The sequence below is a fragment of the Python bivittatus genome, unplaced genomic scaffold (assembly GCF_059951505.1).
Source record: "Python bivittatus isolate LINGU-HERP-01145 unplaced genomic scaffold, Pbiv_v1 ctg000260_np1212, whole genome shotgun sequence".
NCBI lineage: Eukaryota > Metazoa > Chordata > Lepidosauria > Squamata > Pythonidae > Python > Python bivittatus.
This window is the reverse complement of record NW_028277055.1, coordinates 1156329-1170710: the sequence shown is the minus strand read 5'-3', so window position 1 is coordinate 1170710 and position 14382 is coordinate 1156329. Positions and strand designations below refer to the sequence as shown.

The window sequence follows — 14382 nt, the reverse complement described above, 5'->3', positions numbered from 1 at the left end:
CTTTCCCAACACGGTCTCAACACGCTCCCGGGCGCGACCAAGGGGCGCGGCGGCCCAGGGGTGCCAGCGGGCCAGCCGGTCGGCGTTTCCCCTCCTTCCGGGCGGAGCCGGCGCACCCGGGAGCGCGGAATGCCGCTTCAGCCGTCCAGTCGCCGCCTGTCGGAAGCGGGCGTGGGCTGAGAACCCGAAGGGCCGGCGGTTCTTAGCGGGAGGAGGGACCACGGCTCCCCCGCCTCTGCTGCCCGGCGGTGGTAGCGCCCGGCTTCGGAGGCCAGACCGAGCTGGAGCGAGGACGTCCGCACAATAGTTGAGATTCTCGCCCTGGTCATTTTGCAGAATCAGCTGCTGTCGGAGCGGGGCTGGATTTATGCGGGGCGCCCCCCCTTTTTTTTTAATATACCTCTTTGCTTCCAATCGCCTTGGCTAGGAAGCCCCCCTCCCTTTTTTCTCCCCGTGCCTCCCGATCTAGCAATATTGGATGGTGCGGAAAGGGGGAAAAATACAAAGGATTTTTTTCCCCGGGGGGGGATCCCTCCCTGATGTTCCTGGCTTTGTGTTCCGCCGGCCGCCCCCCGCCCCCCTTTGGACCAAGTTCTCCGCTTCCTCTGCGCACGAGCCGTCCCCGGAACCGGGCGCGATGAAAAAAGAGGAAGAGCGCGGCGGGAGGATTCTCTGAATTCTTCGGGACATCCTCCTCCTCCTCCTCCTCCTCCTCCTCCCCGCTCCCAGGAAAGAGCCTCCGGTCCGGTTCGAGCCCCAGCGGCCAGCCCGCGGATCGCGGAAGGGCAGCCTCGAGCAGACCCGAGCGAGGGGGGCCGAGGCGAGGCACCCACCCCCGTCCGCCCCCTTCCTCTTCCTCTTCCTCTTCCTCCCCCTCGCTCCGACGATCCAGGATGGAGAAGCGCGCCGAGCAGCCCGAGGGCCCCGCCGGGCAGCAGCAGCAGGCGCCCGATCTCGGAGGTAAAGATTTGCGCCGCGGCGGCGGCGGCGGCGAAGTCCCGGTCTGCTGGGGGAGATGCTGCTGCAAATGGTGTGCGGGAGGGGGGAGGGAGGGGGAGAGGAGGGGGGGAGAAAGATTTTGTCTCGGTCTGCGCGGGCACGGGCGGAAAGGGGGGGGGGTCCGGCAAGTGGGACGTGGGCTCCCCTCCCCCGGCCTCCGCTTGCGGACAGACCGGCTGCCGCTGCCGGGGCCGGCGAGGGAGGGGCGCGGTGGGGAGAGCGGGGCCTGGGAGGCGCTGATTTCTTTGCGGGGCCGGCGGGTGGGAGCAAGGACGCGGAGCCCGATTTCTCCCCTGCCTTTGCGGGTTCTTGGAGGTGGGACAGCCTCCTCCCTTGGGACATTTTTGGGAAGGGCACAAATAAAGCAGCCCCCCCGCCGCTCCTTTCCAGGATCCCAGAGCCAGCGTGGGGAAGGAGGGGGAGGAGGAGGGAGCCATCCAGCCTGCCCTGGATTGGGGGTTTATAAATAACCATCCCAGTTCCTCCCCAACCCTAGATTGGCATCTTCCCGACAGCTGCTTTGGGACTGGGGGAAAGACCACCTGCCCGTTTTCTTGCTGACCTTGGGGGGGGGGGGTGGAGAGCCCCTCCCTCCTCATCCGGAGAGACAGTTGCTGCCCCCGCGGTCCAAGTTCTGCTAAGGCTGAGCCTGGGCTTGAGTGGGGTCTGGAGGAGGGATAGGCCAAAGGGGCTGGCTCCGGGCTTGGCTCTGAGGTTGGGCTTCCTGGGAAAAGGGGGTGGAGGAGACCAGGCCAGCCTGCAGTCCGGCTTCCATACCACCCGAAGGGGAAGGTTGGGGGCCGAGCCACCAGTCAGTTCAGTCTCTGGGAACCGAGAGGGTCAGCAAAGGCTCTCTTGCTCCACCACCGATCAACGGTTCTCCCTTTCCCCATCCATCCGACAGCTGGGCCTGCCCCTTAGTCGTAGCTTCGCCTCTCCAAATCCTGATTCTTGGCCTGGCTCTCCAAAAGAATCATCTGGCCTAACTGCGCCGTCTGGTTATGGCCACCAGGATGATGGCCGGTTCCCCCGTCAGTCGGAAACGTGGACCATATTTTTCCTCTCCTTCCTAGATATTCTGGGTCTAGGCAGGGTGGGGCTGTAGGGTCAAGTTTCTGAACCTTGCTCGGGGTTTCTGCTTTAGGCTCTCGGCAGAGAATTCTCCAAGGCCCTGTTTGCTGAAATCACAAGGGACTTTGGGCAAGAGATAACTTTGAAAAGTCCAGTTTGGGGAAGGCTGGGCGGGGCACCCTTTGTCCTTGGTGATACAGCAGACTTCAGCATAGGCCAGTCATTTGAGTCTAAGGATCTTCTAGGCTCGTTTTGCCGTTGTGTCGAAGAACCAGAACCAGACGTCGCCTTCTCTTCCTTCTGCATTTCTCCACAAAGGTGGGGGCTATCGTCAGCCCCTGCTTGCTTGTCCTTGCTGTTGTCTTTTCAAGTACCTAAGTTGGGGGGAGGCTCACGGTTGCTGGAAGAACAGGTGGGGGATGAAGAAGAGGGACAGGATTTCAAATAACAAGAGAAGAAGGGCAGGATGTATCTGTACAACACTCTTAATTAGGTCAGTTATAGACCTAGTGTCTTCCACTTGCGAAGCTTAATTTCATCCTTGGGTGGTTTTGGTGTGGCTTGGTATGTTGAGTAGCGTTGCCTCATTCAATTAGGGCATGGATCAATATATTATGAGTATAATAATATGCTGGGCATAATATTCCGTAAACACAGAGTGATTTGACTAGTGCAATGTTTCTCAGCCTCGGTAACTTTAAGATAGGTGGACTTCAACTCCCAGAATTCCCCAGCCAGCCAGAATTCTGGAAGTTGAAGCCCACCTATCTTAAAGTTGCTGAGGTTGAGAAACACTGGCGTTTCCTCCTAAAATTTTTCATCCCGCCTATGCAGGGAATCATTGCTGTCTATGAGAAGCTACGATGAGGTCATCTGCATCATGATGTCCCTGTGCAAATGACACGAATTGGCCCACATTGCGGAATTCCTGTTACGTCAACGCAGTGTGGGTTTGCCCTTTGGGTTAGTTATCCATTGGGAGACCTGACCTTGGCTGCTGTGATCAGGGAGTGAGTGGCAAAGGACCCATAATCCACAGCAGCCTCCTCAATGCAGCCTCCTCCTGTGGTGACTTTAACCCCCTTAATTTCCCTCGAGTGGGGCCAGGGCTTCCCCAGACTGGAGGAAGTGGCCTTCAGCCTGTGGGGTTAGCAGCTAATGGGTTAAGCAGACAAGGAGGGACTCTAGCTTCTGAACTTCCCACAACATGCTGGGGAGCCAGCCAGCTCAAGCGCGCCTACATGGGGCTTATTATGGGTTATTGGTGGCTTCTGCCAAAGACGAGGGGACCTAAGGTGGGGCAAGGGAGGAGAGCTAAACCCCATGGCCCTGAAATGGGTACTTGTAGGCAGAAGATGTCTGCCTATCAGAAACTCCAGGAGCTGTGGGAACGTCTGGATAAAGAAGCTGGTTGGACTAGACTGTAAAAAAAATGCAGGGAGGCCACAATCGAGGCCAAGGGAGGCTGCCGAGGTGTGGAAATCTTTCAAGCGAGATGCAGGATTATCCATCTTGATCCTCTTTCCTCCACCCTGCCACCTTTCTGATGAGTTGGCCTTCAAATGCTTTTCGGGATGGCAATCATGAGACTGGAAGGCCAGCACATCTGGAGAGGACCTGGTGAGGAGAACCAGATCTAAGTCAACTGACTCACTGGTCAGGCCCCCGAAATTCCAGCATCCCTGTGGATTTCTCAGCTTTTGGAGGACATGCAAGGAAGGCTCGCACCGTGTGCTGAGCCGAGGTGTGTTCTGCTTCTGCTTTGGCCTTAACATGCCATAGGTTGCAACCATTGTGGTGAAGCGGAGTGGTGAACAGGCTTGGCCTGTTGTGCTCATCTAGCCAAATCAACAAGCTGTCATTCAACAAACCATGGCTTAGCACAAGATGTGGCCCCAGTCCGTGCGGATGTTTCTGGAGGAGCAGGAGAAATAGCTGTGGTTTTCCTTACATGGGAGGTGCAAACAAGACTCTGCTCTGAACGGACAAAACCTGACTTGGTCGCTGGAGTTGTGGGGCTGGACTGGTGCAGGGGGAGATCTGCAAAGGTCTGGAACTTGCAGCAAGTCAGCTGGGAACGCAGATGTGTCTCCCCCTGCCCTTCTTTTGGATAGGAGGGCCCCTCGATGCTAATTTAAACCTCTGTCAAGTGCCCTGTGGTGATAGCTGTGGCCTTGGAGGGACCTCTCGGACCGTGGCTCCAGCACGCGGCCTTCCAAGCAGCATGTTGGGTGAGAATTGCCTGCAAGTGCTGTGGCTCAAATGGGGCACGAGGGGTCACATATCAGACTAAGGCAGTGCCGCCCCATTTTTTCTTTCGATAAGGACCTTTAGATGGGGGTTGCAAGATTTTGCCGATTCCCATCTCAAGAAGGTACTTGAAACATTTCGAAGTAGCCTCTGCAGGTGGAGGTCAAGCATACCTCAAGGGATATTAAAGACAGAGATCTTTCTAATAATTTCTGATGCTCACTGAGAAAATACTTCAGCTATCATGCTTCCTTGATCTATTCTAGTTGCATTACATTTCTCTGCTATCTGCCAGATAAGTGCTTGTGGTTCACCATGAAGAACAAGTTGGGAATAACTGCACTAAGGCAAAGTATGGTTTATTTGTCTTGAGTTTAGCATGCTGCATACATCTGGCCATGACAATTTGTAAATGTGGCTTATTGCTCAGTGTTACGTGGAACCCAGCACATTTTTGCTTAGTCAGTAGACCATGGTCAAACAAATAATAGCTCTTTTGATATCCAAAGCGCATATGCAAATCATGCTTGGTTTCACATGTTATATGAAGCAAGGATTTGTTTTAATCATAGTGTGATGAATAGTGGTTGGGTTCATGCAACCTACAAAACCACGTGAGCTGTGACAGGGGCTTGTGAAGATGCTTGCTGCTGTTGTGAGCATGGTGTCATCTGGAGGGAGGTGGAGAGTTGGTAAGGATTCATGTGTGGGCAAAAGGGCCTAAGAAGGAACAAGATGTGAGGAATGGCTAGAAGCGTTGGGTGCAGCTAACTTAGAGAAGAGAAGACTGGGGAAGACATGTTTGTTTTTTTGTTTATTAATTAAATTTCTCACCTGCCCATCTCCCCCCAGTGGGGGAACTCTGGGCGACTCACAACAAACATTAAAAACATATATAGATATAAATACATAAAACATCAGTTAAAAGCATTACTAAAAAGGGGAAGGAGAGTCCAAGAAGATGAAAAATCTGAAGACAGGAGGCCTCTATGAGCCATCCCCATGCTTGGGGTATTCCCTCCCCACCCCAGGCAGAACCAGGTCTTCAAAGCCTTACAGAAGGCCAGGAGTTGCCTTCAAGTATCTGATGGAGCAGAATTGTTGGGAGTCGTCCAGAAGACAGGACAGGAAACAATGAGTTTAAATGACCAGGAAGGAGATTTTGAGTGGACACCCAGAATTATTTCCTAATGGTTAGAGCTGTTCAGCGATGAAGTAGACTACAGTGGAGATGGTGGACTCTCATATGTTGGTGGTGTATGAATGGAGGATAGCTGCCATCAGTAGTGAATTCCTGCATTGGGTTAGGCTATATGATTTCAGAGATCCCTTCCAATCCTCTTCGAGATACTATGAAACCAACCTCCAGTATTAAAATGGGAATATGTTAGTTCCACTCTGTGTATCCCACCATTGCATGAGGTTGAAGGTTCTCTTCGGCCAACGGCAAGGTCTTTTCCAGGCCAGTGTGGTGATGTTGACTATCGCAGCTTGGAACTTCCGTGTGAAAGAGTTTCTGCTCTGTCATCAAAAGTAGACTCCTTTTCCTATAGAGATGCCGTAGACCAGGGCTTTTCCAACTTGGCAACTTTAAGAGGTGTGGACTTCAACGCCCAAAATTCCCCAGCCAGCATGTCTTAAAGTTGCCAAGTTGGAAACTCACTGCTGTAGACTGTTTAGATGTGGTGACTGAGTTCCCAGGCTACTTGTCTAGCTAGTTTATGGCTCAGTGTATGGTGTGAATTCAGAAAATGAATTAATTCAGTAACCAGGCCAAAGATTTTGTACATGCGGGGCTGCGCCTGCATCGTTGCAAAGTTTTATAGAAGGTGCAGGTCTTAGCATTTCCCCGGTTTTCACACTGCTTCTCTCTGGATGAGGCGGACAAAGAGGCTGACCAGATAAGGTGGCCTTGGAGGTTTTGAAAGAGAGGTGGACTCCAATGTTTGGCCTCCTATTTTGTGCCCCTCAGAGCAGTGTTGTCTAAACTTGGCCACTTTAAGATGAGTGGACTTCAACTCCCAGAATTCCCCAGCCAGCAATGCTGGCTGGGGAATTCTGGGAGTTGAAGTCCACTCATCTTAAAGTGGCCAAGTTTGGACAACACTGCCTCAGAGCATCCTCGGATTGCACTGCAGAAACGCTGCTGGAACTTGGTGAGAAAATGCCCATTTTCAGCAGAGGGCGCAGAGTTCATTGTTTGGCCCCTTAGCCCCATCTTCCCAAAGAGAATAATTGGCCCCCTGGCTTTGCAAAAATGACAAGCAGAATGGATTTCTTTAGGGCTCAAAGCAGCAATTGGTTTTCTTAACTCCTCAATAACCAAAGAAAAATATATGTGCTCTGCCTGTTCCGGTGCTATGGCTGCATCACCAGCTTCTCCCTCCTGGCATTGGAAAGGCCTTTAAAAAAAAAAAGAGTCTTAAAAAGTGCCCCCCTCCCCACAATCTGAAGCAAAGGGAGGGGTCTCTGCATCCGGTGGTCCCCTTCCCTCTCTTTATTCCTACAAACTGCCTACGAAGGCAAGGACCAGCCCTGAGCCCTGAATGGCATCAGGCTGGCCTCCCCACCCCCAGCATAATTACAGTTTGCCTGAAAGTGGACTGACTGCACGTGTTTTAGGAGCTCCACCCAGCAGCTCTGCCAGAAAGATGTGGCTTAAGATTCAGCTTTGCGGCTCCTTGTATGGAGCAGGAGACAAACAGGGCAGGACCCTCCCTTTGGCTGGCCCCGTTGCAATGTTGCGGAGAAGCCTGTGGCCCCAACCTGTGGCTTGCAGGTACCTGGGAAAGGATCCAGAGGCTGCCTTGGTTGAACTTCTTTTCATGGTTGAGTAATCAAAGTTCTGCATTTTTGCTGTCTTACTGATCCGCCTGAGGAGCTGATGATTCATCTTGACCTTCCCTTGTTTAGGAAGCAGGCCTTCCTGTCCTGTTTGAATGATTTCCCCCCCAGATAGGAAGGAAGCCAACCTCAGCATCAAGGCTTGGGGCGATCAGGGCAGCTGAGCAGGGGGTCAGAGGGATTAACCAAGTGGGAGGTTGTCCTGGCCAGGTTGTGGGGAAACTGCCTTGATGAGAAGAGGGAGTTGCTGAACAGAAATTCCAGTGCAGCACATCATTCCAAGAAGAGACTGGGTTCAAATTTGGCATCTCCAAAGAAGACTGAGACCGCTTTTTGAAACCCTCCCCAACCTCTAGGAGACAGTAACCAAGGTTTCTGCCTTCAAGGTTTTTCATCAGTCTACATGCTGACTGGAGATGATGGGACTTGTAGCCCAACCTATGGATGGCATCAGGCCTGAGAAGGTTTGCCCATGGCTGACCTTGCTTGCCAATGGCTGTGTTCACAAAGCATGCCTAACTAGGTTGGTTGCAAAGCTAGCAAGTACAATCTACTATACTTAGTTACTTTTGCTTGTAAGCATGTACCACGTCAAAATGCTACCCCTACTACTTTTGACCTTGAACAGCCTTTTTGTGGATTAGTGTCTTGGTTGGGTAGCCCCCGATTCCATATACTGTATTTTTTGAACCCAGAAAATGGTCTAATTTGGCATGGAGATGAAGGTAGTATGGAAATGCAGTCAGTGCCTAAGCCAGCTTTCCCCAACCTGGTGCCCATCTCTCTCTTCTGGAGGCTTCTTTGGGTCATGTCCCATGGAGGCTCCGACTTTCCATCTTGTGCAACTGAGTAGTCTAAAATGTGCAGCCTGATCTCTGCTCTCGTTCAGAATTTCTGGGCACCAGTCTCCAAGAAGGGAGGCAAGCATCTTCCTTTCCATCGAACCAAGCCAGGAGATAAACAGCAGTTTTGGGGCCATTGAGAAGCTAGTAAAAAACTCACTGGTTTCCTGAGCATTTCCAGAATCCAGTTTCCCAGTGAGGGGGTTGAATCCCCTCTCTTCCCCAGACTGGAAAAGGGCACCCGGGGTTCCCATGGCCCCCTGTATTTTGGAGAAGGTTCACCCCATTTCTCAGGAGCTGCAAATTTCAGGGCTGTGCTGCAGCCGAGCCTCAGCATTGCAGGCCTCCGCCGCTTGCCAGTCCAAAATCACCCTTGCCCCGGCAACCTCAACAAATGTTTGCAAAGCCCTGATCAAACACACGTCTGTACACAGACTGCCTTCCTCCTTCCACACCTGATAGCAGAGGTTAAACATCAAGCCTTTCGCTTCCAGCATTGCAGCCCATAACGAAGGCGCAGGCGGTGGGCGCATATGCAGTAATAAAAAGGCCACCTGTATTCCAGATGAATTTTTTTCCTGGGAGGGGGGTGGAGGTCCTTGAAGTGGCCTTGCATTACATTTCTGGGGGTCCCTCTGTGCTCTTAATGTTGCTCGGCCGGCAGGAAAAGCAAGTGCTGTGATGTTCTCTTCTCTGGACTCCTGAGGTCTTTCGGCTTCAATGCCAGTGCGTTACGATGAGGATTTTGTGACTGGGAGCAACAGGCCTTGCAGGGCCTCTCAGGTGCCCCGATTGCTTCCCTGCAGGTACATTTGAAGCACAGTGTCAGGGGACGTGTGACTGTCGCCCCAGAACTGGAACCCATCATTCACTTGCGCCAGGACTTCGGCTCAGAATGTCTTCTGCCCTCTCCCCTCCATGTCTTTGCCCCAGCTGCCAGCCCTTTCCAGCACATACGTGTGGTGTGTGGCCAGAGCCACGGGCAGGACAACTCCTCCAAAATTGCAGCATGGCTGCATTCAGTCGGAGCTGAGTTTGATACAAGGTTCCTCCAGAATGGCTGGCTTTTTCCCTCCCTCTTAAAAATCACTTTCCCTTTTCACCATAGTGCGCTGCTCTCCTGCCCAAAGGTCTCTGGACAGGCAGAGGGATGCTTTGAATTGAGGGGGGGGGAGTACTTTTGCATGCCCTTTGGATTGAAAGAGCCTTCCGGGGGGCAGGGGTGCTCACGAGAGGACATCTCGGAGTCAGCTCCTGGATGGAAGTTAGTTTTAGGAAGTGCTTTTACTGACAGCAAAGGATCTGAACTTAAAAAACCTCCTTTTCTCAAGATGCAAGGCTAGCCACCAGGGTTGCTGGATGGCGAGAGGAAACGTGCAGAGGAGGAAATGCTGAGCAACAGCAGTTAATGATTAGGAGACCTAAGCTGTAAGGAGGATGAAAGACCAGAAGGATTTAGGTGAGGTATGTAAAAGAGGCCAGATTCAGTTCCGAGCATCTGGGGAAAGTGCACCTGTTTGAGATCTGGGGTGGAGTCAGTTAGGGCAGTGTTGTCCAAACTTGGCCACTTTAAGATGAGTGGACTTCAGCTCCCAGAATTCCCCAGTCCACTCATCTTAAAGTGGCCAAGTTTGGACAACACTGAGTTAGGGACAAAGGCCATGTTGCAACAGATGGAACGTGCATTTTTCATGGAAATGACCCCAGGAAGAGTTGCAAGAGGAACCAGAAGAAGACCCCTATCTGAGATCCTCCCCAAAACCACAGCAAAAGAATAGAGGCGGAGCATTCTCAAACTTGCACCCTTCATACGTATTGGAACTACAGCTTCCAGAATTCCTAGGCAACATGGCCAGATTCTGGATGAGATGAATCAGTAAGCTGGCAAAGTCATCTGTCTATGTTCCCAGCGTCCATGTTCAGAGGCAGGGTGCCTCTGATGAAGAGCAATGGGGGAAGGTCCTTCTCTCTGTGACCTGACGGCCTTTTCTTAGGGACAGAATGGTGAACGAAATGGATCTAGAGTGACTCAATGTGACCATTCTTACTTAGAAGGAATTTTCTGTTTGTTCCCATCTAGGTTGCTAGCTGGGTTCACACACAGTCTTAAGCCCTGGTTTGTCTTTACTCTGCCATTTGAGTAAGCCACAAGGAATGGGTCTGTATATTGTGTTAGGCTGAAAACATAGCAATCACAGGATGGCTATGGGTCATGTTAAACCCAGCCACTGTTTCCCTAGAATGCAATTTATATTTCAAGAGATTGGGAATTATATCTCCTTGTTTGTAAACCCAAATCAGTGGGAGATCAAGAGAAGCTGTTGCTTTCATCGAGAGCAGGGACTAATCATAGTTCTTCAAGGTTTAAAGTTTTTTTTTTTTAATGTCACCTTTTTATGTCATTCAACAGAGAGAAAACAGTGGGTATTTCTGAGCTCGGTTGAAAAGCTTGGCCTAAATTTTGGGATGAGAATTGCTTTCCATCCTTGCAGAAAAAGCATTTAGATGAATTTCTAGGAATAACTGTTAGACCACTCTGTACTATAGCAATCCCAGCCTTTATTTTTCCCCAAAGGTATCCATATCATTTTTTGAATGCCAAACTAGAGAGTTGCTGTTATTGCAAATAAACTCATCTGGGATTGAAAAGTATGAGTTTGTGCCTCTTTGGTTACCTGCGAAGTTAAAAAGGGCTGCCCAAACAGGCATCTTAATTTCTCAAAGACCATTGGCTAGGAGGATGAGCTGTTGCAGATAAAATAGTATGAATAAAATCCTCTGACTGCCTTGGGTCCCCTCAGGCAGAATCAGGGGTGTCCACAAGGGGTGGCACATAAAAAACACACAAATCTTCAATTGCACCGTTGTAACCACCATCTTGACTTTTTTGACCAAACCCCGAGGACACCCCTGAAGAAAATGCTTTTCAGTTGAGCCCGTTGGCTGTTTCACTGCTTACTCTTTCACCCACGGTCCTCAAGGTTATGTTGCATTAAACAAACATAGCATTATCTCATCTTGGTGTCAGGAGGTGATAACACAGATAATGCTGTCTGCCTTCTCAAACCCTGGTTAAGGCAGCCTTCTATCCACCGAAATGCTAAGCCGCCTTTTGGTGTTCAAACATCTGGCCCAGAGTGAGGCTTGCTGATGCAGCTCCTAGACATTGTTGAAAAGAAGAACCAGGAAGGGGCTTCCTGAATCCTGGAGACAATGCTTTGATGCCCTTCGCTGGATCTGTTCCCGAGTGGAGGAAGAGCCCACAAGCCTATTTCCTCTGGCTCGTCCCATGCCGAGACTGTCCCCTCCCAACACAGCTTTTCCTGCTACTGTCCGGCCTTCCAGATGGGGGGATGCCCCATGAAACGCAGACCCCAAACCAGCTTCCTGCAGGTTCATTAGACCGGCTGCCTGGTGGGGGATATTTGTCATTCTGTTGAGGCAGCTTTAAGGCAGAAGGAAGGCAAAGCTGAGGTTCGTCTTGCCTGCTTCCTGTCTCAACCTGTAGTTTATTAGGCATTTTAAGAATGCATTTCTGTCACTGTCAACCCTTCAAGGTAGGCCAGGACAAAAAACAGGCCTGGCAGGGATTCCAGGAATGCTCTGCATTGTAGTAAAACAGAGTAACAGAATCTTGAAAGCCTGTTTGATTTTCTGTCTGGCCCATCTTGAACTAAACACACTTCCTTCTGTCTTAGGACTGTGTAATTGCTTCTCCAAGACCCTTAATGGCTCTCTCATATCTTCCCCAAGATTCATTCATTTACTAGCACAGAATCCCAGGTTCAATGTTGCTCTACCGGTTTGGGGTAGTGGTGAAGGCACCAGGCTAGAAACCGGGGGGCTCTGAGTTCCAGTCCTGCCTCAGGCACGGAAGTCGGCTGGGTGACTTTGGGCCAGCCCCTCTCTCTCAGCCCAACTCACCTTGCAGGGTTGTTGTGGTGGGGAAAACAGGAGGAGGAAGGAATATTTGGTATGTTCACCACCTTGAGTTATTTATAAAAATAAGAAAGGCGAGATAAAAAAAATCTAAAAAAAAATGAGATAACGAGGAGTGGGTCTAAAGACAGTGTGCCTCTGAGTTCAGGTACTTGGCTAAGTCATGATTTGTTCAAACCATAGCTTATTGAATAAACCACAATGGATGGGTTCAAAGAATTCGCACTGAAAAAGCATTGCAAGTTAAGTGTGCCTGCCTTTTGCGCCAGCCATGAGGAATGTCCCCCCACCACACATTTCTTCCACTCAAGCATCTTTCAGTCCTTATCTGGTCCCTCAGGGTACCAAACAAAACTGGGAAGGGATGGTCCAGAGCACAGTTGGTAAACTCCGTGGGAAATGCTTCTTTAAAAGCAACTTGGTTTCTCCTTCTTTGCCTCTGTGTTGTTTTCTTCTTCCTCCTCTTCCGCGGAGCAAAAATGTTGCATCCTGGGCCAAGGAGGCTATTAGAACATCATCACAGCTCCCTCTCCTTGCCGCTTTGAATGTGGAGGTATGGTTGGAGCAATGGCCACAGCGTTGCTGGAGAGGAGGACCCCAAGCAGCTGCTTCTGGTGTAGCATTTTCCACCATGATTGTAAGTCTCCATATTTTCAGGCTGGGGCACTCCCTCACTCTGCCTTCTCTGCAGCTGTTGTCCCTCTTTACCTGTGAGACTCCACAGCCCCCTTTTTAAGTGAACGATTTAAGGATCTATGCTCCTCTTTGCACATCAGTAGAAGAGAAGGGTTGAGCTGTGGAGTCCTTGGAGTTCCCTGAGCTTGGTTGTTTTCTTGCAGACATTTCATTACCCGGCTAGGCAACATCTTCAGTGCTAGAAGGGGTTTGCTCTCTGTATATTATAAACAGAGAGCAAACCCCACCCCCTTCTAGCATTGAAGATGTTACCTAGCTGGGTAATGAAACGTCTGCAAGAAAACAACCAAACTCAGAGAACCCCAAGGACTCCACATCTTTGCACATCTCCCTCCCCCAAATGGCAAGACACAGTATGGCTGCATTTTGGCAGTGGCCCCACCAAAATCTGTTGGCGCATGCCAGAAGTTTCTGCTGTGGCTTTGTGGGCACCAAAAAGATTTGGGGATGGCTGGTCCCATGCCTACTTTAAAAAGGGGGGGAAGAGCCAAGGTTCCTACCTTCTGGTTCTCCTAAGAACTTGGTCAGGAGAGAATGGCGTAGTCGAGATTATGCTGTGCGCAAAAATGGAAAGACTCTGAAATACACACAATGGAGGAATGGCTGGTGAAGATGACAGAATTAGCAGAGATGGCAAAATTGACTTGTTTGATTAGAGAAAGGACAATAAACACATTTATTAGTGCGTGGAAGCCCCTGATGGACGTTTTGCTGAAACAAGAAAAAAATGAACTTGTGATTGGATGATTAGAAAGGGTAGCCTGTGGAAAGAAGGAAATTATGTTGTAACCTTAGAGAAGGTAAGATATAAATGTACTTGTAACTGCTGTTAAGAAGATCGGAAGTTGCTTCTTTGTAACCTTGCCTCCCCTTGCCCTTTTTCCCCACCTAATTACTACTTTTCTTTACTTTCCTTGCTCCTTTGTTCTTTCAAAATGTGTATCACTTTTATTCTTTTCAAAATTTCTGTAATGAAAATTATGTATATATAATTATACCTAAATATGTAATGAGAGAATGGGGTGGTGGATGAGTAAGAGGCCGTGGCTGTGGTTAGCAAGAGGATCGTAGTGACCCAGTTTGGAAAACCTTCTTCCCCGTGAAGCTGACTCAAGAATGCACTGAATGCCAAGGGCCTTCTCTGGCACATGACCCTCCAGCGTGCTTGGAAACACCCAGCCGGACGTATCCAGCGTCCACAGAGCACCGCGGGAGAAAATGAGATGGGGTGGGGTGGGGGTGGACGCGATGGCCAGGATCTTCTCGGATGCTGCTGTTTCTGCTGCTCCGTCTCGCCCTGCAAACCTTTCCAACCACCCTGTCTTTGCCCGGCCAGCAGCTCTTTATGTTCTGGTGCGCATCAAGAGGGTGCGGTGCTGTGGTTTTGCCAAACCCGCACTTAAGGACTTGTCGCTCTGGCTGCTGCCTGTCTAGCCCTGTCATTGGCGACGGGGCAGAGCAGGCAGGGAAGGACGCCAGGGACCCGAGCAGCTGGCCCCCTTTCTGGAGCAGCCAGCGAGGCGGCTGTTGCTGCTGCCGCTGACCCTTGCAATTTTGGAATGTTTTTTTAAAATCTCCCATATTCTTGGCTCTAATTATAGGGGGAACCCTTTGGAGGGAGCACCGAGTGAAGTCTTCTGCCCTGGCTGGATTTGTTAAGACCCAAAACTTAGCAGAACCTTGCCTGTCATGCCACGTGGACAAGATCAGACCAAGATCTCCTTTGCATCTAGTGCCCCTC

General features: G+C 50.6%; 1 protein-coding gene across 4 annotated transcripts in view; it reads left to right on the top strand.

Annotated features, from left to right (window-relative positions):
* MAP7D1 (MAP7 domain containing 1) overlaps positions 1-14382 on the top strand; it is a 67414-nt gene continuing 53032 nt past the window's right edge. The window contains exon 1 of one of the 4 annotated variants that reach the window (XM_088140242.1): positions 1-960. In XM_088140242.1, the coding sequence (XP_087996368.1) occupies positions 894-960 (67 nt within the window). In that variant the 5' untranslated portion in view covers positions 1-893. The remainder of the gene's footprint in view (positions 961-14382) is intronic. The other 3 variants (XM_088140241.1, XM_088140246.1, XM_088140243.1) reach the window with 3 other exon arrangements.